We start from the raw sequence: 23,724 nt of genomic DNA, 5'->3' as shown, positions 1-23,724 counted from the left end.
GGAAAACTGCTTAGTAAGTTGAATAGTGGAACTTACCAGAAGAAATATTTAAAGCAGGCCATATTGTGTGTTAGGGATATCAGAAGTTTCTGCTTTTTAATAAAAAAATCAGTGGCTTTTAAAGCAAGTAAAATACAGTAGGTCAGAGGGTATGACTTGTCTAATTATTTAAATATGCATTTGGTATACAATGTCTGCACCTATTTGGCTAGCCTCTTTGCACCTTTGGAACAGATGCTGAATTGCTGACCCGCATGCATGTAAAGGAATCTGCCTGGCTGGTGGCCACTGCTGTAATTCATCCAGGCTAGGGCTAAACTCAAACCTGGGGCTGTGCCTGGGTTCCCCAGAAGGAATGAGCTCCCAGAACCTGTGCCAGCTCCTTGCCAGACTGCTCTTGTTGAGAGCTACCTTCCAACACCTGATTCCCACAAAGCAATAAAACCTGAGCACTCATGGGTGTCAGGCTTGTTCCATGAGTCCTTGCACTGGATGATCAGTGGCATAGGGACTCCTGAAGCTATAACTTTAGTTCATTTAAGTAGCCAGGGTGCACTGCAGAGACCAATGGCAAGGATGTCATAGATGTAACATCGTACAGGGTGAGGGTGGGGGGAATGCTGGTTAACGTGTCCCTGCTGTCCTTGGTTCATTCCAGAAAAAAAGAGAATCTTTTAGGTATGGAAATGAGCCTGGTTTTTGTTTCTTTCACACCACTTGAAAGTATAAAAGTAATTTCAGATTCATTGCCTCCTCAGATGATGTCTCTTCAAGAACAGGCAAGCAGGCTAGAAAAGGTTGGTGGACTGGAAGGGCTAAAGATCCAGCAAAAACTGAATGCCATTCGTGAGAGGAAGCAGCAGATCAAGAATCTCTCCCAGAGTAGGAGAGAGAAGCTGCAGACAGCTCTTCTTCTGGCACTTTTCTACCAGAACTTGGAAGAGGTAAGAGGGTTTTAGATAGGGAAGGGGGCGGAAGGCAGAGGAGCTGCCTACCTCTGTTGGATGAAGTGCTAACCCTTACCAGAGATTAGGTGGATTGATAATCTACTCTGGTATGATTGATAATCTACTCTGGTGTGGCAACTCCTGCCACACCAAAAAAGCGTGCAAAGCGGTGCTCCAATGCCATTGCTGTTGCTATTCCATCATTGTGGCATTGTGCCCATTACAGCTGCTTTACACATCAGGAGCTCTACTAAAATAAAACTAATACAAGGAAAACTGCCAACTACTACCTTATGTTTCCTTTGGTGGGAAAGAAAAGATATTTCAAATCAGGGTGAATACAAAATGGAAAGCATTATGGCAACAGCCTCAAGCTTTACTAGTGGGTGTTCACTGAAGGCCTTCAAAACAGTGCTGTAACTTAACATGACTCTTCAGCTACTGTAGACTAATCTCTGCAGAATACGTTCATCTCTGTCTCTTGTTCTGGCATCAGTCCTGTAACTGAGTAGCTCTGCTCCTGCCACTACTGTTAGACATACCAGGTCAGTCTTTCAAAGGGCAGCACAATGTATGTGACTGAAAAATGTGCTATCATCCCGTGTGCTGACATAAACAACAGCACACAGGCCCAGACAGTAGTTTGCAAAAACTTTTTCTGGTCTGGTATGCACCCCTTGTGCTGCTGCATCCCATGGAACATCCTCCATGGTTTAAAGAAAAACTGCAGGTTCTTGTCACCTGCCAGCCCATGAAGAAGACACATGTCCAGACACAGGTCAAATTATGATTGTCACTGAAGGAGAATGAATGCATGTAACATAGCTGCTGTTGACAATGAAATTTAGGGGTTTTTTTTTTAGAGAAAGAGTAATCTAAGGAATAAATGACTGCTCAGATTCCATTTACAGCACAAAATTTTTGGAAACCCCCACCTCCTGCCCCCTGCCAAGATAATCAGACATTTAAGTACCCTCTTCTTTGGCTACACTAAAGAGCCAGAGCTGCACACTCTTTTTGTAAATGAACCTTATTAGGAATTATTTATACAGCCAAATATTAACTTGTATTATTTGTCTATACTTTTCCTATCACATGAACCAGTCCACCAGTAATGGCCAGTCCACCTTGTGGACTAGGAGAGGGGAGTAGACAGAGTGGACAGTGCATTGCACAGTGCTAATATTTTTAAAAGAGCAATGAACCTCTGATGGAAAGGTCACATAACTGTCAACATCCTCTCTGGTAGAGAAACTGTCAATGCCCTCCTAGAGATACAATCAACTCGTTAGGTAGGAATACTTCTGCATTTCTTCTCATCTATCTGTAATTGTCAAATCAGTGCTTTGGCTGGGGTCCCCCTTCATTCTTGAACCACACACTTGTAGCAGAGGATCTGGCCCTGTATAGAGAAGAACATTTCCCTTTTCTCATCTACTTTCTCCACATAAATTCAGCCAAGAGTTCTACAGGGAGCTTTTGCTCTCAAACTACCTGCTCATTTACCTTGCCAATCTAAATTCATTGCCTACTGCTATAGAATGTGAATGCCACCAAGGAATTAAAAAAAAAAAAAATCTTACAGTAATATCTTTATTCCTCTTTGTTTGGTAGAATGGAATGTTTAATTTGATTTTAATGATGATCTGGGTGTGTACAAGTTCACATATGAGAATAGTCCCCAAAGGGAAGTTAAATTGCAGACATGATTTTTGAGTTTAGCTGTGAAATCAATGAGGTCATTGCTGTTTCTTACTTATTAGGAGAGCAAGATCCATAGCTCAGGTCCCACTCCCCTGAAAAGTCTTCTTCCTGCAATCATCTTAAGTCATTTCTATTGACCAAACAGAATTTTTTGAGTCAGCAGAAAATAGTGATTGCTGTCATCATTAAAAGTCTCCTAGTTACTCTCTAAAAGCAATTACACAGAGCGCTACACACATTTAGTACAAAGACAACACAGTCTGTGATTACAGATGAGACAATGGAGAGCTCAACATAATATGGTCTGCTTAGAAGGCTAGCTGCTACAGTTTGTGGCCTTTTCAGGATATAGGACTTTGTTTTTTCTGCACAAAACCTGCAATGACTAACTCAATAGATCACGTGCAGCTCACAAAATAGGACACACTCTCCTACAGTAGAAATAGGGCGCTTTTCTAGTTCCAAAGAAGTGAGACAGACTTATAGACTATTGTCACAAAGTCTGTACCTCAGTGTTAACATGGAAGGCAAATGAGCAGGTTGCTACTTAGAAATACGTGTATTTGAGTTATTGCAGAGGAAAAATCATAAAGTTGAAAGTTTTTACTTCTAAAGCTGGCTGTGAGTTTTAATGCTGACTCTGAAACTTGCTTATCGTAATAGCGAAACTTAACTTTCTTTTCCTTTCACTCTCTGTACAAGAGAAAAAAAAACCATTTACTACTTTATTTCAGAGGAGTGAGACAATTAGTTGTTATCTCTAGGTGTCTGGAACAGGCACACCCTTTATATGCTTAAAATATTTCTGTTATTAAAAATGAGTTTAATTTACAAAAAGTTTGTGATCTTGACTTTATAGTAACTGATATTTTGAAAATGTAGATTTCTAAATTGACAGTGCCCACGTTTTTTGAGTCCCATAGAAATAACACTAGTCCCATGTGCCTACACTGCGCATAACACTAGTCTCCCTGTTGTCTTCAATAAAGTGAAAATGCCTGTCCAGATAACCATAAGTCTTTGCATAGAAAGATGTTGGGACAACAGATCAGCCTTGCTGCACATCTGAATGTGGACATGGGGCCAGGAGAAGGATCCCTCACTCTCTTAAGCCATCCTAAGTAAGCCTTAAAATAAACCAAGCCACTAAGAGTGCAGAAGTGATTTTTTAAAATTACTTTGTTCAATCTGTCATTAAGCCATTGCTTATTATTAAAAGGTAGAAGAGAAATCGCCCTTTAAGTGGCTATATACAGAGAATTCATTTATTTCTCATCCTAACTGTATGGATGAGCTTCTCCCATTCAAATAAGAAGTCAGTTACGTGATGTTAAAGCATTAATGCATGGCTGGGTAGTGGGAGAAGGCCCTAGCCTGTGAGGAGGGTGTCAGAAATGAAAACAGCAGATGAGTGTGCTGTCCTGGGCAACCTTGACATAAGGCTCCTGTTTGAGTCTCTAACTGTGCTTTGGAGGGGAACAATTTCTGGAGAGCATGCTGCTAGGGAAAGCTATTTCTGTTATTGTTTATAGAATTTCAGCAGCTGAAACAACACTTCATTAATTAACTGAGAAAATCCTCCAGTTGTCAAGTCTTGTGTGCATGTAGCACAGTTCCACAAGGACAGCCAAGATGCTTTGAAACTGATAAAGCTGGCTTCAATTTGCTCTTCTTGTGTTGTCAAAACATTAGGTTACTTCAGTGGTTTGAGGACAACAGGATCAGTTACGATGTGTGTCAAGTGTTCAGTTCTCAGTGTTTTGATGGATATAAAATATTTCCTTCAGTGCTAAGGGCTTATGTTTAGCAGACAAAGAAAACTGTGGAAAACTCACTATCCTATTGTCCATTTTATTCTGCATACATTTAAATCCCCTGAAAAGGAATTTCCTAAGAGAAACACATAACCCTTGCTTTGTTAGTCCTCATGGTTCACCTCTTGTCTGAATCTGATGTTCCTAACTAGACCATTTTGAATTTTATGAAGTGTAGAAACGAAGTGAGATGTATTTACTTTCAAATAATATGGCTGGTGCTTGGTCCCATTAGTAAGGCTTTATTTGCTTTGCATTTTCCGTTTAGGTCTCACAACATTGCTGAGATCAGGAAATGTTAGTGCTGTTTTATAAGTGAGGCACAGAATTCTTAAGAATCTTAACCCAACTTACAGGTAGGTCAATGACAGAGATAGGAGATGAAACTCAGAGCCCTAAATTCAAGGCTCATCTGTCATAATCTCATTTTAAATATGTCTGCTATGTCAAGGCTATATATCTACTCAAGGATTCTCTACCTATAATCTAGAAGATTGTATAATCTGTTCATGGCTTCTGTTAAAATTTGGGGTATTCAAGGATTTTTTTCATTATTCTTGTGGTCAGATAACCATTATTTTCATTCCTACCTGCTTTTATTTCCTATCAAGTGGAATAGTTCAGAAACTAGAGAGCCACCTTGGCTGTCAGCTCCCAGCTCAATCTACCCAGCCCAGGCATAGACACTTGCATAGAACAATGACCTGTCTTGGGAGGGGACCCCAGGAGAGCACGTAGTGTTCAGGCTAACTCTGATGCCTCACTCTGCTGCAGGCAGAAGACTGGATCAGTGAGCGCATGCAGAAGCTAGAGGATCCTTCCATACAAGACCCCAGCAATCTGCAGGACAAAATGAAGCTACTGCAGAAACATCAGGTCTTTGAGGCAGAGATTCTAGCAAATGAAGAAATCATCACAGCTGTTAATAAGGTAACTCTCTCACTCTACTAGTGTTTTTACAGATTATTGCTGGTTATCCAAAGAAGGACAGGTAGATGAAATGAAAAGGAAGGGTAGCTTGTTCACAACTTCTATATCAATTATCCTATTTATGTTACAAGAACCCAGTTGCTACGTCATGGAAATATAATGCTGTTAATTTACAACAGAGAGAATTGTTAATTGCCCTATCCAGGGAACTTCCATACTTCCTTATTGCCCAAATAGGAAGATATCACTGATTTTTTTCCTTGCCTGGGGTGATTACTCCTGCAAATGGTAAATAGGATTTCATGCCCAATTTGTGAACACTATTGTTGAAACTGGGTGAATCACATAGCTGAGGAACGCAATCATCTGTAATACCTCTCCTGGTGCTTCCACTCCATGAATGCCATTCTTGGCAGGGAAATATTCAAATCCTACTGTTCTTGAATCCCTCCACACATAAAAGCTTTCCAGCTGAGCAGTATCATTTGGGCAGTAAGAATTTATATTAATAACTTATTGTGAAATCCAGGTTAGGAAAGTGAGAGTCCTTCTAGAAAGGTCATGTAGCACGGTAATCACATAAAAATTAGTGGCAACCATCATTTCTAATTTCTTCTTCTGAATGTGAAGAAAGGAGAAGCCCTGGTATCAAAAGGCCACCCAAAATCAGCAGAGATCCGTCGTCGAGTCCGCATGCTTCAGGAGCATTGGGAGCAGTTGAAGAGAGCTGTTGCTGCTCGTGGAAAGATGCTGGAGGACAGCCGGGACTTCCTGGAATTTCTACAGAAGGTGGACCAGGTGGAAGCCTGGATCAGGGAGAAGGTAAATGGATTCTAGTATTTAACCCAAGCAGCACACTAGAGACTTGCTATTTAGGAGTGAGCTTCTGATAAATGTGCCATCTTCCAGGATATTTTCTTAGGGACTTTTGCCTGGAAGAATCATGACATGTTCTACAAACAATATGGAAGGAATGATTCAACAAATTCTAAAAGTTTTCTGGAGTGTTTCCATGCCAGAGTCAGTTGCACAGTATTAGCACATGTTCTTATGTGAAACGTGCACATAAAGAGATTGTGATTATTGGTGGTCGTCTCGTGTGTCCCTATTGAGACAGAGAAATGAAAGCAGACTAGAAGAGACTTGAAGCATTTGGCAGCTGGCACTCACTCTCATTGTGTATCAGATCTGAAAGTTTCTCTTTGTAAGAGTGAAGGAAGAGTCACTTGATCCACTAAGTTTTCATTCAGAGGTTGCTCCCATAATAATAGATTGGGGAGGGAGTTGGGACTAAGTCTCATAATTATCTAAAGATCAGAAGAGACTACTTCAGAAGCTGTAGGTCAGTGATTTACAGAACTTATTGCATCAGCATTATCATTGGGACATTCTGTGTTCTTATACTCTTAGCCTGAATGTTTGCTTGTCTGCTGCTTATTTCCGCAGGAAGTCATGATTAATGTAGGTGATGTGGGAAATGACTATGAACACTGCCTGCAGCTCATGAAAAAGCTGAATGAGTTCCGTGGAGCAACATCAGGGGTAAGAGGTGTTTTTCATACACATTCCTTGTGTGACTGGAAGCAGCAGTTAACTCTTCAGCCTGGCAGTATATCCAGGTAGCAAATACAGTTCCAGTACCCTGAGGAGGTGAAAGATCAGGGGGGGTAGGAATCATTGCCACTTTATAATTCTATCTTAAAAAAGATGAAATTTTCCCTCATTGTGCCTTCTGCTTTGATGATATCTAAACAGAGCTGTCAGGTGCTCATTGCACAACCTAAAATTTTGGATTGCATTACATGACTGGAAAGCTGGCTCTGTGAGCCTGAATTGCAACAGGTTTCCAGTTTGGTTCATGCAGTCGGCAAAGTCATGGTGAGTTCCACCCAAAAATGTATTAAAAATGGTGGTTTTAGCCATGTTTGTTTGAACCTGAAAGTTGATACAGACCTTCCATGAACAAGCCCATAAAAAAAATTGACCACTTTCTCCATTTCCCTCTTTTATTTCCCCCTTCCCCTTCTCCTGAAGAACAGTCAAGTTTCTCATATTCTTTCATACAAATTAAGCACATGTATTTGGGGGCCTTTGCATATGTATTTACTCATGAATCATAACATTAATAATCAGACATTTAGTAAATTAGAGTAGTGGTTTACACTTTGGATAGCCATGTGATAAGACAGCTGCACAGTTCACCTTTCTGTGCTGAGATCTCTGACCCTCTTTTGTGGTGCTGAGTCATGCCAGCTGCCTCTGTGAGATGTGCTAACCTGGATATCAAACTTTGGGAATGTTGGGGAACAGGCCTAGCCACAAAAAGGGCCTCCTTATGATGTGCTTCTGCTCCCACTGAGAGAGCTGTGAGGCCGTACATCAAGGGGATGCATTTGCAGCAGCCTCTTGTTCTCCGTGTGAACTGCTATAGATGTGGACTAACAGGTCTGAGTGTCACAAAGGAAAGATTACTGTCCTGGTTTTCTAGTCTGGAACCTGTGAGGAAGGTCTAGAAAGAGATGTATTAGGACTTTGTGAGTGAGGTTTACTCTAATGTTCTCTCCTAATATTCTTTATCCTTTGTTTGCCTGTTATCTTGTTGCCAATTCCTGTTAGGGCAGCTCCCATCTTCTATTTCTGTTGCCTAATAGCAGGAGGAGACAATCCTTTTCTATGCAAAGAAACAGTATAAATATGCCTGACACCTGGGAGAAAACCCTGCGCTCCCCTTTCCAGAACCCAGCAGAATTTCCTGTGATTGTGCGTTCGTACTGGATTTGGGTAGAGAGCCAAAATACTCAGCTTCAGCACCAGGGAGTTAGTGAAGAGACCTTCATTGGCCCTTCAGTCCTCACCAGCTGAACTGTGAGCTAAGGGATGGAGCAAGGGCTTTGCTACAGGTTGCACCAGCCAGAAGAAGAATGTTGAAAGAAGCAGAAACAACCCAGTATCCCAGTCAGCATAAGACTGATTAGGAAAGTCCTTCCATACACTAAGGTAGCTTTTATGTGCCACAGGAAACTCTTGGCCTTAGATACTATCAGCTTGTAGCCGCTTCTCCTGTACCACTCTGAACATGACTCCTGCAGAAAAAAGCTGGGACAATTATACCCTCAAAGCTGATGCTCAGTTATGCAGTACTTCATAGGGTGATACAAACAGAAGCAGGCTGGTCCTGGCACAGTGTGTGCATCCACCCAGTCTAGGCTTCCCCACTAGACTAATCTGAGATCAGGGTAGGGAGCAATCATCTTGCATTGATGTGCTGCTGTTATTCCCCAGGAGAGGAGACTGCAGGGTTTCTGAAGAATAGTTGACTGTCTGCTGGTTTCTCTTGTTTACTTTATGGCAGTGTATAATAGTAAAGCACATATGGAAGCATGCACATTGGTATGGATGTAGCATAAATAAAATACAAATGGAGTCAATACTTCTGTTAACAGTGTGCTGGCATCCTGCAGGTGTGCTTCACACCAGTGATTAATGTCACCCTGCTAAGCTTGTGATTTACTGGTCTTAGAAAAATAGAGAGTGTTTTTGAATCTTGGAGCAGTGTTCAGTGTTGGCCGTCCGTCATGCTCCAAAGGAACAATTATTCCACTATAGTCCAGATTACATGTGCAATGTGCAAATATTATCCTTTCTATGGTATGTACATGGTTGCCTCAAAGACTTAGCATACCTTTTCAAATGCAGTAATTTTTCTGTAGAAGAAAACACAATGGCATGGGTTATCTGGGTTTCTCAAGGCTGTGTGGATTTTAAGCCTGTTGTCCACAGAACAGAAGGCACTTCTGGACAGAAGCCTATCTAGAAAAAACAGTGAGTAGGCCTAGGAGTCACAAGACACTTCACTACCTGTTTGACAGAGGAACAATCTGCCACACGTCAGCTGTTCCACAGCAGCCACCTATGTAACCAGCAACTGCACCTATGTTTCTTCAAAAAATGAGTCCCTGCAGGAATGCCTGGCTTGGAAATGAAGCTCTGAGGGTCCTCATCTAGACCTAGATCTTTGTTGTATCTATAGTCATTAATGTTCTTTCCTGCCTTTACTATCTTTTCATCAGGGACTGGTAACACCAGCATTTGTAGTAGAGCAAACCCCATGTGTCTGAAATGTTTGGTAGTGAGGTAAAACTCTTGCTTGTTGCTGTTATTGTTGTTTTTCAGCAGAAAATTCAGTCACAAGGACTTCAAACACATCCCTTTGTTCCATTCTCACTTTACAGGAGACAACAGTGGATGATGCTCACATCAGGGCTATCAACGCCCTGGCCATGAAACTGGAGAGACAGAACAAGGAAGAAACAAAGACAATATATGAGCGCCGGAAGCAGCTCAATGAGAAGTAAGTGTGCTTTTAAAGCTTCTGTGTAAAGCAAAAACAAGAAGGGGAGTCTTGGGCTGGGATAAATGGTGACTTGCAACGTATAGTTTCTTCTTTAACATCATGACTACCAAACATAAGACACTGGAGTTGCCTTTCAAGACTCCCAGAGCAGTTATCCAGAAGGATTTCTGGCAGCAGGGCCAAAGTCATGTTTCTGGCCTTGGAGGCAAATATGCTGTTTCAGAGCACTTTACACACTAGATCCATGAAGCTAAGACATTTCCATCTGTTCACATAATTGTCCCGGTGAAGTGCATGTTGCTTTTGTTACTTCACAGCCCACTAGCTAAGAACCAAAACGATGAAGATAGGGATTGTGAGGCTTGTGAGAGTTTAAGGAAACTGGATCGGTACTTTTTAGCTTTTAACCCTCATGCCATCCTGAAAACTTGGAATAAATATAACCAGATAGTCTTGTCAGACTAATGTTTTATCTCTATGATGTGTCCCCTATTGTGGGGAATTGGGGATCAATACATAAAGTAGTTCAGAAATCCCGTCTTTTTACTTAGATCTGATGATCATGAAACTCAGTTGTGGAAAGCCTTACTTCTGAAATACACCTCTAAAATATTCTTTTCAATAAAAGGTGGAACGGTTTCCATGGTAACCTGAATGCATTCAGGAGGAAGTTAGAGGGAGCCCTAGAGATTCATGCCTTAATCAGAGAAATTGATGACATCACAGAGAGAATTACCGAGAAGGTGAGTTCTCAGATTTTGATTAGTTGAAATGGGAAAATGTTCTATTTTGCCAACAGTGATAAACCTAGGCATGTCAGTTGCTAGAGAGATACTGAGTAGCCAGCAGTGACCTTTGATAATTGTCTGTGTATCAAGTTTGCAGGAAGGCTGAAATGTCATTAAACACTTTGCAGACTACCAGCTCCAAGACATTAACAGTTAAAAAGGTACATTTGAAATGTACCTTTGTGAGAAATTACAGATTAGAGTCTACAATAAAAAGGGGTGCTGTCTTTACCTAATGAGAGGTTATAGAGAAGATGAAGCTGGACTCTTCTGGGAGGTTCATAGTGAAACAGCAAAAGTCAGTGGGTGCAAGTTACAAGAAAAGTTCCAAATAGGTGTGAAGTGAAAAAAATCACAATGAGAGCGATCAAACAACAGAACAGGTTACCCATAGAGACTGTGGATTCTCTGTCCTTGGAAACATTCAAATCTCGACTAGATCATACCCTGAGCAATCTGATCTAAGGTGGCCCTGCTTTGGGCAGGGGTTGGACTAGGTGATGTTCAGAGGTGTCTTCCAACCTAAATTATTCTGTGATTCTATGATTCTAATTAATGGTCTCTAGTCAAATGGTATTGCCTATTAAATAGTACTTTTAGTATTAGGTGACTAGCTGCTATATTCAAAGTAGTCATCCATGGTTTCTTCCAGAGTCAGTAGAAAGAAGCAGGTACTTCTAGAGCTCAGTGCGCCTGACCTATTTTAGATGTCCTCTTGAGGATGAGAATAAATCACGCTCCAGCAGTGACTCTTCCTTTCCACTAACTGTAAGGAGAATTAGACAGGTAATTAAGCTGCAGCATCTTTACATTTGTAGACATCTCCATGTGGTGTAATAAATCCTTCCAGAAGAAAGGAACACAGTGAGATGCAGTAAGTAGGATACAAATTTAAGAAACTAAGGGACTGGTGTCTATTTTTTGCTGTGTTACTGACACAGGTGTGCATCTCCTTCAGACACTGCTGAGCCAAGTCATCTCTGAATACCAAAAAGCCAGTTAGCTGAACTACCCTAGAGCTTTTTCTGAATTATCTACTTAGCTTGAATATAGCAAGTTCTAGTCTTCCAAATTCAAAGCAAGTTCGTTCAACTCTAGCTTGCATATGTCTCCCTGCCATGCCATGCAGACATCTTAAATACGCAACTTTGAAAAGTTGTAAAAACATCTTATTCATTCAGAAAATGGAGGTAAAATTGCCTATCCTGGATCATAATTTTTGGTACTACTTAAGGTTAGAAGGCTGTTGGTTTGAAATTTTTATAACAACTTTTAGGAATGTATTTCTTCATTTTATGGGATTTCATTTCTGGTAGGATTCTGAACGTCAATTTTATTTTCCCTATTTTCATAAAACACACTTGAAAATTTCTGTGCCACAATTTAATAGGAAATATTTGGCTGTTTTGGTATATGGAAAAAAAAGGGAAAAGAAAGGCTGAGAACTGCAGGGAAGCATTTTATATGTGAATGGCCAGATGCACCTTCAGTAAGATTGCGACTATTCAAAGAGTCGTGAATACTTGTTCCATCTTTGTAAGGTCTGCAGACAAGATTCCCTAAAAGAAAATAAGAATGTTCAGATGGCAATACAAAGAAGTGAAGGAGGAGACTATTTGAAAGAATTAAGATATGATCCTTTTGCTTTTTGTCATCTTCACCGTTTGCACATTCTATTGCCTCCTCCAGAGTGTACTGATACAAGCACTGGATTATGGGAAAGATGTGGAAAGTGTGGAAAACTTGATTCGAAGGCATGAAGAGATGGAGAGAGAAATCAGTGTTATTAAGTCCAAAATGGAGGTAAGAAGTGGAGAAGTACAGAGGATACTGTAAAAAAGTTCATTTTTGCTTCTTGGAAACATGGTGCAAAGATCAGCATAACTCTTCAGATTCATTACTATGAATTGCACTGCAATGCAAATGCAGTACAGATTTCTTCTTAGCAAAGTACTGTGCTGCTTAATTGTATCAAATGTTGTTATTCTTGATGCACCAAATCTAAGAAGAGAAGTCCCTTTTTAACATGTTAGCTGTTTCTCTGGTCCTCACCCTCAAGCCAGATTAGACTGGTTTATATCTTTTGGAAAGTGTGGAATCCAAATTTAACTCTCCATCTTTCCCCCAGTTTCTGTACTGACTTGAACCAAAATCACGACTCTAGTTCTGTTTAGAACTAAAATGCAAAACCAATAGTGCATGTAGTTTTGTGACATAGACATCAAAACCAGAAATCTTAGGTTATAGTTGCCTGCCTGATCAGCTCTGGCTTTTGTAAAATGTCCAGTTTGCACTGTTTAGGACTGATCTTGAGCATTAAATATGGGTCTGAGCTTCTACATAATTGCATAGTTTTAATAAAAAGAAAAGTATTCAGCTGAACCGCAGTAGTTGAAATCCTATGACAACCTCTCACAGTTTTCACCATTGGCCAGACTGTTAAGCCTTTTCATATAGAAAATAATTTTGCAAACTTTAAACTTTTTCTTCACGATAGCATGCAAATGGTGACAATGTGTGATACCTTCTCACATTGTGACTTTGTTAGCTAATTCTCATATGAAACGTGGGTGATTACAAGTCAGCATTCCACAGATAGCAATAGCAAGGCTGTATGGGGGAGTGCTGCATGGAAACAGAAAGATGAGCAAGGATGGGATTGGGGGTTTTTTATACTACCACAAATACCATATAAAAAGTATAGTATCTGTACTTTTCTTATGGATTAAAACCAGCCTGGCATATTCTCCTTTCTGCATAATTAAAATTCTTAATTTTCATCAATTTGATGGAGTTTTACAAGAAAGACACCAGCTTTAAACTTGGGTTGGTGAGTGTTCATTACTGTTTATCAGACTGTCTTAAGGAAAACAGCATCAACTAGAAGTCTACACTGAAAGTAGTGTTTTGATGCTGCTGTTAGCTGAAATAGATATAAATGTTTTTTGAGTCTTCTGCTGAAAGGCAAATCTGGTTACTTCTGTTTACTGCTATATTTTCATGGCTTTAGTTACCCATCTTAGTTAGATTAAGCTAATAGAGGTTGCAATTAGCACTTCATTTTCCTGTATGTTTGTTCCTATTCTGCAAAACTACTTTCTTAATTGTAGATTAACGTTTGTGCATGTGAAGCAACACGCACGTATCTTTCTTCACATGGATGAGTGCTTGCAATTGCATATGTATTTTTGTGCATATAACAAGTCCCTTTGTATATTTTGTTATTGTAACTTAAGTGTCTGTTTTTGAAAACTAGGATCTTAAAGTGAACTAATTTTACTGAGAGACAAACTCAGGAATGAATATAAGCATTTGGCATAAATTCACCCCACTATAAATCTCTTCCCAGCCATTGGAATTGGAATCTTTCCGTCTTTCCACAAGGAATCCATCCATAAATGACAAACTGACTATGAAGCAACAGGAGATGAAAAACAACTGGCTACGACTCCAGGGGCAGGCCAAACAAAGGTAGAGACTTCTAGTGGTCTGAATATTTCTCAGCAGGAGCAAAGCCGCTCCCTGGGCTCTCAAATCTAGTTGCCAGGGGCCTTTTAAATGTTTTTGAGGATCTTTTACAAAGTTTATACAGGCAGCTAAGACACCTGCATTGGAACAAGTGTGACTTGGTACAAGAAAAGTTCCACTGATGTGACTTTGGGAAAACTAATACAATGAATTTGTGGCTTATCCCACTAAATATTACTAAAATGTCTCCAGGCTATTAGATTAAATCTATCATGAAGCCTTTGTGAAAGACTTATTTTTGGATGTTTCTACAAGATTATTATTCTTTCTTGAATCTTTCCAAAATAAGAAAGGCTTGGGCCTGAGCTGTAATCATTGCTGGAAGCAACAGCTATAAAGACTTTTGTACCTTTCTTGTACTAATGATCCAATGTAGAAAATAAGGTAAGCATGTTTTCTCCAAGGCAGTGTGCATCTCCTGTGATTTTGGTTTAATGTGAGGACTGTTAGGAGCTGTAAGGGAAAGTCAGGAGGCTTGAATTCACTTCATTGGGCTTCTCCTAGGATACCTTCCTCTGCAGATGGGGAGGGAGAGGCAACTAGATAATTCTGTGTTGGATAATGCTGAACTGCACATTGTGTGGCAGGAAGGAGAAGCTGGCAGCCTCATATCAGTTGCAGAAGTTTAACTTGGAGATGAAGGAGATACTAGACTGGACCCAAAACATCAGAGGCTTAATGGAAGCAGGGGGGCTTCCTAAAAGCGCAAATGAAGCAGAAAGCATGATTGAAGAGCATCAGGAGAGAAAGGCAAGTATCATTGTTGCTTCCAAGTAAACATACTGGGAATCTTTCCCATGGGAATTCATTGCTGCGGACACAGTAGAATTTTGCTGCATGCATCTGTCAATAACATAGGGAAGAGACTATTTTCAGTAACAGGCTAGGGACAGAAGTCACCTACGTATTGACAGAACTCTATCCCATGGGTGGTTTGGCAGCTCATGCCTCTGCAAAAAGTCTCAGAAAGCCCCATTAGCTCTCACCTGTACTGCTGTCCTACTCTGTGGGTATAAATCTGGTTCAGTATCAAAACATGCTGACTGCCGATCTCCTTATTCGGATTGCCAAAAAGTTAATGCCAGTTAATTCTAGCTTTGAGTTAAATTCTGTCATGAAAACTCCATTTGCCTGAGAAGAAAATAAAACCAGCAGTTTGGCTCAGGGCAGTAAATTACCATTAGATGGTAATGCACGTTCAGTTCTTAAGCACTTCATATCCCAGTGCTAATTATCACACAATCTTTTGGTGGCTAATTTGGCTAAGATTTTTTGGTGGATTTTCTAAAAGGAGTGATACTGTTAATTAACCTTAGAAAAAAGTTAATATTTTACTTTTTCCCAAGCATCATAGCTATCTTTCAGCTGTTGTGTTACCTTTTCTTTGCAGTTATGTTACTTTTTCTAAAAATCATGCTCCCAGAATCATGCCTAATATCCAGTGCATTCTGGGTCCCATTATTAGCACAAATAGTTTGTAGATTCTGATTAATTTTCTAGACTTGACTTTAGTATGAAGTACCTGAAATCCCCTCCTTTTTCAGTCTTCCATTTTAACTATACTCCAAATTTAGATGGCTGCAAGATCTAAGTCTTTAATATCTGTTAGTAAGGAAACCCAAATGGCTCTAAGGAGATAGTCACACAGAAAAGGAGGAATCCAGGCAATATGTTTTGTATTGGATTGACTAAACTAAAATTATAGACAGGACAAGAAAAATGGAGGGGGTTTTTTCATTCAGGTTAGTGGCTCAAACCAAAGTCCTTAGGAGAGACTAGAGTTGAACAAAGGTGCTAAACTGAATAAAAAAAAAATAGAATGGCTATTTTACAGCTGTGTTATCTACGGTTGGGCAACATCACCCCCCAAAAGCCCTAAAACCAGCCATTCTTATTTCAGACTTTTAATACTACATGCCGTGGATTTAAGGTGGTTTATGAGTTAATACATTCTATTATTACAGCACATGATTATTTTTATTTTAAAATTGTTTACATTAGGAACTCCACATTCAGTTTGCAGGGGCCATAGTTACTTGTAATGCTTTGACCTTCAGGATTCAGTATATAGGCATAATTCATTCCTCAGACCAGGTGAAAAAGTTGCATGTATTTCATTTTAAGACCACAAACTAAAATAAAACTGTGCCTTTAATGTAATAATCTGATGCTAACTTATTTGGCATTAGAGGAAAAATTCTAGGCACTGTTTCTCATAAGAACCACCTTTATGTAGGAAGACTGAGGTGGATATGGTATTATCGATGTTCAAAGCTGTGTTCATTTATATCTAAGCATTTTCTAATCTGTTTCTAATTTAATCCCAATTTTGATTTGTAGGAGACCAGTTGTTCCTAGAGCAGTAAAGTCATTTATTGTCCACATTTATTTTCTCTTAGGCAATTCTATGCTCTTTCAGTAACATAGCTCAAAGATGAATGATTTTCCATACAAATATTAGTGTTGGAAAGTTACAGCCCATATTCTTCCCCTTAAGGCTTGTATTCTGAATAACTGGCATTCTGTGAACCCTTGACATCAACCTCAGTAATATATTTTAGGAGGAGATTGAAGCACGAGTGGAAAGATTCAACACTCTCAGTAACTATGGTCAAGAACTTGCCAATTCTGGTCACTACGCCACCCCTGAGATTCACCAGTCCCTCTCCAGACTACAGCAAGCCTGGTCTGAATTGATCCAAGCATGGCAGGAGCAATATATAAAATTGTTTCAGGCACAAGATTTACAGGTGAGTAGAAGGACATTCAACAGAGAATGCACATGCCACTGACAACTTTCCTCAGTATAAACAGCAAATTTATAAGATTGTATAATGAAAGATATGCTAGTAATATCCAGTGTTTAATATATATTTCACCAGTTTCCGGAAGGCGTGCTGAGGGCCAAGCACATTCAGTGGTGGCAGGACTTTTAGAAATTGTACCTGTACAAATTTGTACCTTTACAAAGAAATTTCTGTGAAATATGTGCTCATATGTTTTTCAAAGGCTATAAAACTTTTAACAAAATTTGGTCAAACTCTCATGCAGCTGGCAAAAGGCACATACTTAAAATGGAACATCACTGCTCGACCAAATTCTATAACCTCCCCCAAAAAACATGGATCTAGGCAAGTATTTAAAAAAAAAAGAAAAATCTGAAGAAAAACTTAGAATGGACAAAATACCGTATTTTTCCCTGGCTTTTTTCTAAGAAAAGAACTGTTTTGGCTGCAGTTTTCCAGAAATACTTCCCTGTAACAGTCATCTCACTTACAAAATTTCTGCTCAAATCGCTCATTGGCAAAAGTTAGAAATAACTGAAACTGAGATTTTACAATGGGGAATGTCAAGTACCTTAAATAACAGCCGGTCTACTAGTCCCATCTAAAAAGCTTCATGTATACGAGAACTTAAACCATATGGTAAGGGCTGCTTTCATGCTTCTTTATGTATTACATTCTACTTATTTCAGGCCATGTTGCCGTCCTTCTTATTGGCCAGTTACCTTACACAGTGCACTCTACACTGTTAGCAAACAAGCTACAGCTACTTGTATTGTATCCTATGTCTTAGACAAAAAGAAATCGTATTGTAAAGGAGAAAGTTACAATAATAATTGTTATGCATGTGGGTTTTGTGGCATCTACTGCTTATTGTCATCCAGTGGTATGCAGTTAATCTTTTGAATAGTCCTGGAAGTTTGGTTTTTCCAACATACTCTTCCAAAGTCAGGTCTGCCTCTATTTTATGCCATGTTTATGACTTCTTTTTTTCCCTGTACAGAAATTCTATGGCTATGTGGAACAGACTGAGAGCTGGCTCAGCAGCAAAGAGGCTTTCCTAGCTAATGAGGACTTAGGGGTAGGTGCTCCAAGAAATTACAAGGGACCTATGAAGTGTGATAACATGCTCTGAACCTTCCTATGATCTTTCTCCTGAAGTTACTGCTCTGTCTTGTTGACAGCTTAGGATCAGATTTCTTTCCTTGATACTTTACACAGGATAGGATTGTCAGCCCCAAGAGTAATGAAACAGTCCAACTACTCCAATTATAGCAGGAAAATGAGACTGCATCCCTCTAACTGGTCATATCTGACCCAAATACATTTGCCAGCACTGCTGTCACTGCTGATATACCTGGTGTAGTTTTAAATTACCTACCTCAGGTACCAGTAACACTGCAATAATTGAAACTGCAGACTGATGCATGGGTTGCAAAAGCTATGCAGGATATACGTTCTGATGCTTAGCTTACCCTGCACCTCGTATAGCTAGTGTTACCAAATTAGTTGTCTGGCAGGAACTACAATTACATCTCAGAGTTCAGTGTAGACATAATTGGTACAAATGGTATGAAAAATATATAATGCTAGTGTCTGGTGTCTGTCTCTGTAACTTTCAGCCTGGAGGTATGTATTTACAATCCCTCTGTTGAAGCATATGAGACTTAGAAGGAGCCACCCATTTTCCAGTCATATTTAGCTCAACAATGTACAGAAAATGTTCTGTGAGTACTTTCCTTTATAATGACTCATGTAAGCACCCAGAAGTTTAGGGTTTTTTCCTGACCCATTTGATGTGAGCTTTATTGCTTCCTTTAGAATAGTGGGAAAGCAGAGTTTATTGTGGTAACAACATTTTGACACCACTGATTCTAAAATTAAAAGTGCAGAGGGGTGCTGAAAAGAGAACTCTGAGTCATTAAGCTTGGGATTCACAAATGTTACAAGAAGTCAACTTCTGTGTTTCTCTCCAGATTAACTGTAATGTCAGACACCAGTCCTCAAATTCAAATCTGGATCTGAGCTCTTCCAAATTCCATGTGTTGAAACTGAGACTCTAATTTTAATTTCTTTCTGTGACATATTTGTTCACTTAAGTCTGATCTCAGTTTTGCATCCCGCATTTCTTCCAAAATAGTATCCGTCTTAAGATTGATTTACGATGAGGAGCTGATGCATTATCTCTTGAGAAGTGATATGTTCTATGCAGTGCAACAACATGCAGGAGAAGCTAAGCATCCAGCATTTAGTTCAGTTTTGACCCTGAAATAATGGCCTCAGACCATGCATAGAACATTATTTAGGCCCCAAGTCTCAGATTCAATGCCAATAAATTTGAAAGACCAATAAATTTTCTTGACAGCTTGCAAATGTGGGGTAAATGCCATTTAGCTTCTGAATTATCAGTGTTGTGGATGGAAAAACTCTGACTGAAAGCAGCTTCCCTTTGTTGAATTCTATCCAGGACTCAGTGTCTAGTGTGGAGAGCCTACAGCGGAAACATGCGCAGTTTGAAAAAGCACTGGAAGCTCAGATGGAGAAAATTGATGAGATGGCTTCATTTGCTCAGCAGCTAACGCAGAACAAGCATTATGACTCGGACAACATCACCAACAGATGCCAGGCTGTTCTGAGGAGGTGAAGTCAAACCCTTCCCATGTCAGCTATCCCTCTCTTGCAATGAGACTCTCCCCATGTGACTAGTATCTTTAAATGATTTAAGACAACCATAAACTGGTTTGCATTTACTCAACTTTGTGCTTTGCACTGTGGTCTTGCCAAATTGGCCTGAGTCTAGTCAATATTTCATTAGGAGGTTTCCAAAATACAGTTAAGCGGTGGGGGACGGGGATTCAGAAAAAGGCAGTTTTCCTGTAATTCTGTATCCTGTCATGGTCTTAGGGACAGTGCTGCAAACAAAAGACAGAGGCCTGCTGTGCTATTAAATACTTCATTATCATTAAATACCATCAAAAAAGGCAATTTGGTATACACAACTGCTTTTTCACTGCTCTAATGGGGTTGATCTTAAAGCCCTGCTCAAATTATCTATTACACCATTTGCAATTTTTCTGATCAGATCATGTCCTTTCATGTGAATTACTTTATCCTAGCACATTGCATATTGTTCATCTTAAAAAAATGCTGACAGGAGAAGCAGTTGTATTCAGTGCTATGGTAGATAAAAAGATATACATAAAACTTACAAAGAGAACATATGAATTTATTAATATGATCAAACTATGTCATGCCTGCATTAACATGAATAAAGTGCTGCCGGTCCTCATTTGGAAGAAAGATGAAAGGATGGTGTAGCTTTGGTTTATCAGTGACAAATACCATCATAACACAGGCTTTCCACATAAGAAACATGCTGAGTTTATGTTCTCTTGTACCCTGAAAGGCAGTAATGGTGATTCCTAGAGGCAGATATCATATATACAGAATTTGTGTGTACTTTAAACATATCCATCTGCTAGTAATCCTTCCTATAGTGACCTGAACATCTTCTCTGACAGTCCAAATCATGGGAGGCTGCATATTATGAACATTTCTCTCCTAGAGAATGGAGGGTTAGATCACGCGTGTTTGAGAGATGAAAATTGAAAACGCTTATCCTATCTAATTCAGTCTGTGGCTTTTACCTCACATATCTGTTTTCATCTCAGAAAAGAGAAACTGCTGGAGAATGCTGCTGCTCGCAGACGTCTGTTAGAGGAATCAAGGCTTCTGCAGAAGTTGCTGAGGAATTCCTTTGAGGTACAATTACACAAGATTCATGGTATTCTGGTTTCCTAAAACATACTGCACTGCATAGATCTTAATCCCTGAAGGAATTTACTGTGAGAAAAATGAACGAAGTGAGTCTGGAATAAGATGATATTGGGAAAGACGAGGATAAGAATGAAGGGGTATTTTTCAGCTTTCAAGTCACAGCTTCCCTCCAGTCACCACATGAAAGATCTACTGTCCATTGGACACCAGCAAAATGCAGAAGAAATAAATGCATTAAGAGGGAATGTGGCACCATTTTAAAATTCATGGGAAGAGACAAATTAGTTATTTTCTTGTGAGATACTGATAATGGGTTAGAAATAGGAGATAACTGTGCTTTCTCCCCAATGCACACATATATGTGCACACATGTGCCCACACACTTTCTCACTGTATGGGGACTATCTCATGGAGACAGCCCCCTTTCCAGGTAATAGTGCTGGTAAACAGTGATATAGGGGAGACTCATTATGAAAGACAGGAGGCGCTTAGGGAAACAGAACCTCAGAAGGACAACTCATTTGTGTCTCCACTCAGTAGTCCCATGTTTTATACGTATTAGAGGAGAGCCTGGCAGCTTGGAGCTGAAGAAACACTGAAGGTTTTGTCTGTTTCTGTTCTTTCCTCCCCAAAGGTGGCTGCCTGGATTAATGAGAAGAATAGCATTGCCCAGGATGATAGCTGGAAGGATCCAAGCAATCTGCAGACCAAACTGCAGAAGCACCAGACATTCCAAGCAGAGATCATGGCCAATAGAAATCACCTGGACTCCATCAAATCTGTGAGAGAAGCGGGTTGATGGCAAGGGTGGGCAACTGGCATGGAAGACTCTGCAGATGTTCTGAGTTAGTGATCTCAAACAAACAAGGGGGAATCACTGCCCCCTCACTGACATCATTCATGTTGTCTTTGAGGGGACTGGGAAACTTATTCTTTTAATCCATCAAGAACTTTCTGTGTCCATTGGTTTCTTTCAACTTCTCTCTTACTGTGTAGTGTGAGCTTGCTATCTGTATTCACTGTGCATGCAATGGAGAGAGATGGGTGTTTTCTACTAAAGATTCAATCCACTGACTTTAGGAGCTTCTCTCTGGGGTGAATACCACTTTAGAGGTACACCTGTTTTTTTCCAGCAGGGAACCTAGCTGATTGGATGCACAACTTCAACAAATCAGACAAGATGTAGCCAACAAAAAGGATTGAGAAGAACTTTCAAGTGTTGCCTTTGCAGAGACATGCTAGTAGGAGAGATATGAGGGAAGTCTTGACAAGCCTTGTCAGATACTTGGCAGAAGCTGTGATCAGATGATGAGTTTGGAAGGACAGACTGTTACATGTTTATTAACCTCATTTTCAGCACAGTGCTTACTAGCTGTATTTTGCAATAGATAACCAAGCATTAAAGGTAGATTCCCTCGTCAGATTCACCTTCATCCAGTATTGTAGCTACTTTTTTCTTTTTTTCTTTATTTTTAAACCTTTTAACCCCACCCCCCAACCCCTGTGTACAGACACAGCAACAGGGTTAAAGGGTGGAGTTACAATTCTCTCTAAACAAATCTGGTTTTAGAGAATTGTTTGCACAATCTCTTTCTCATTATTTCTTGATGCCCTGTCTTTTTCATTGGGAATAGCCTTAGTAGTAGCTCTTTAGAAGAAAATTAACATCAGCTGTCCTGGTATAGCATCTTTCTCTTGCTGCGCCTGCTCTTCCCCATTGCAAAATGTAGAAATATCTCAGTTTAGCTTTCTAAAGCAAATTTGGTCCCGGTTTAAGGATATACCTACAGACTCTTCTACCTGACGGAGGTCTGGCTGTGCCCCCTCTACCTCTTCTTCTGCCAACCTGTTAAGCATCTGCAGGTCAGGGATTAGAAATGCAGATAGACGTTTATTATGTCCTATGAGGACAGGTTGAGGGAGTTGGGATTGTTCAGCCTGGAGAAAAGGCGGCTCCGGGCAGATCTAATTGCAGCTTCCCAGTACCTGAAGGGGGCCTAGAGGAAGGCTGGAGAGGGACTGTTTATCAGGGAGTGTAGTGACAGGACAAGGGGTAATGGGTTTAAGCTGAAGGAGGGTCAATTTAGATTAGATGTTAGAAAGAAATTCTTTACTGTGAGGGTGGTGAGGTACTGGAACAGGTTGCCCAGAGAGGTTGTGGATGCCCCCTCCCTGGAATTGTTTAAGGTCAGGTTGGATGAGGCTTTGGGCAACATGGTCTAGTGGAGGGTGTCCCTGCCCATAGCAGGGGGGTTGGAACTAGATGATCTTTAAGGTCCCTTCCAACCCAAACCATTCTATGATTCTATATAATACAGTGGTATAACACTACAGGTTAAAGGAGGTTTTATTATCTCATCCAGTGGTTCACTTGTATGAGATAGTTCTCTCTTAACATGCAAGCAGGGGAATAGAAAAGGGCAGGTGGCTGGGCAATCTCAAACAGTGATCATAGAATGTGGGACATCACAGAAAAAAAATGAGTGCTTGCAAATGAGGCTCCCTGACAGCTTTTAGGCAATGTAGCTGTTGTGTAATGAAGATTCTCTTTACTCTTTATCTTCTAATATTGTCTTCTAGCATTTCAAATAACTTTAGAAGCCAGAAAAACAGGAAAATCAGTCTCTGTCCTTCTCTTGACTCTGCAAAAGTCAATAAGCCTTTTGCCTTTATCTTTTTTATTTGTCTCTGTAGCCTCTATCTGTTATGTCAGGAAGCGATGGCTACAGCTGGCCCTTTACATAGCAGTGCCAGTAGACTTTGTTTATGGAGACAAAAGTGGTATATTCTGGTGCATTCAGCAAAGGAAGAAAACTTTGACTGTTCTCTCTACTACAGGAAGGGGAGAAGATGCTCCGTGAGAGGCACTATGCCCCTGAAGCCATTCAGTCCAGACTACAAGAAATGGAAGAGCTGTGGGAGGAGCTGCTAGCAAATTGCCAGGATAAACAGGCCAAGCTGCAGGATGCTTACAAGGTAATATAGGGTTGCCAGTGGTTGGGTCTTGGTGTCATTTCCAGTGATAGCACAGCTGCCTTGCTACACATCTCATCTATGAGTGCATTACTTGATACAATCAAACATGATTCCTCTAGACCA

General features: G+C 40.1%; 1 protein-coding gene across 1 annotated transcript in view; it reads left to right on the top strand.

Annotated features, from left to right (window-relative positions):
• The window catches only part of SPTBN5 (spectrin beta, non-erythrocytic 5), a 98,633-nt gene that overhangs the window by 55,086 nt on the left and 19,823 nt on the right, over nucleotides 1-23,724 (top strand). Inside the window, exons 35-49 of the mRNA XM_054828681.1 lie at nucleotides 759-944; nucleotides 5,240-5,395; nucleotides 6,026-6,217; nucleotides 6,842-6,937; nucleotides 9,628-9,746; nucleotides 10,378-10,492; nucleotides 12,227-12,340; nucleotides 13,887-14,008; nucleotides 14,653-14,815; nucleotides 16,627-16,815; nucleotides 17,852-17,929; nucleotides 19,316-19,488; nucleotides 20,520-20,610; nucleotides 21,260-21,406; nucleotides 23,464-23,601. Of these exons, the coding sequence (XP_054684656.1) occupies nucleotides 759-944; nucleotides 5,240-5,395; nucleotides 6,026-6,217; nucleotides 6,842-6,937; nucleotides 9,628-9,746; nucleotides 10,378-10,492; nucleotides 12,227-12,340; nucleotides 13,887-14,008; nucleotides 14,653-14,815; nucleotides 16,627-16,815; nucleotides 17,852-17,929; nucleotides 19,316-19,488; nucleotides 20,520-20,610; nucleotides 21,260-21,406; nucleotides 23,464-23,601 (2,079 nt within the window). The remainder of the gene's footprint in view (nucleotides 1-758; nucleotides 945-5,239; nucleotides 5,396-6,025; nucleotides 6,218-6,841; nucleotides 6,938-9,627; nucleotides 9,747-10,377; nucleotides 10,493-12,226; nucleotides 12,341-13,886; nucleotides 14,009-14,652; nucleotides 14,816-16,626; nucleotides 16,816-17,851; nucleotides 17,930-19,315; nucleotides 19,489-20,519; nucleotides 20,611-21,259; nucleotides 21,407-23,463; nucleotides 23,602-23,724) is intronic.

The sequence above is a fragment of the Grus americana genome, chromosome 5 (genome assembly GCF_028858705.1).
Source record: "Grus americana isolate bGruAme1 chromosome 5, bGruAme1.mat, whole genome shotgun sequence".
Classification (NCBI taxonomy): Eukaryota; Metazoa; Chordata; class Aves; order Gruiformes; family Gruidae; genus Grus; species Grus americana.
Note: the sequence above shows the minus strand (reverse complement) of the source record. Positions and strands in the feature narration are given on the sequence as shown.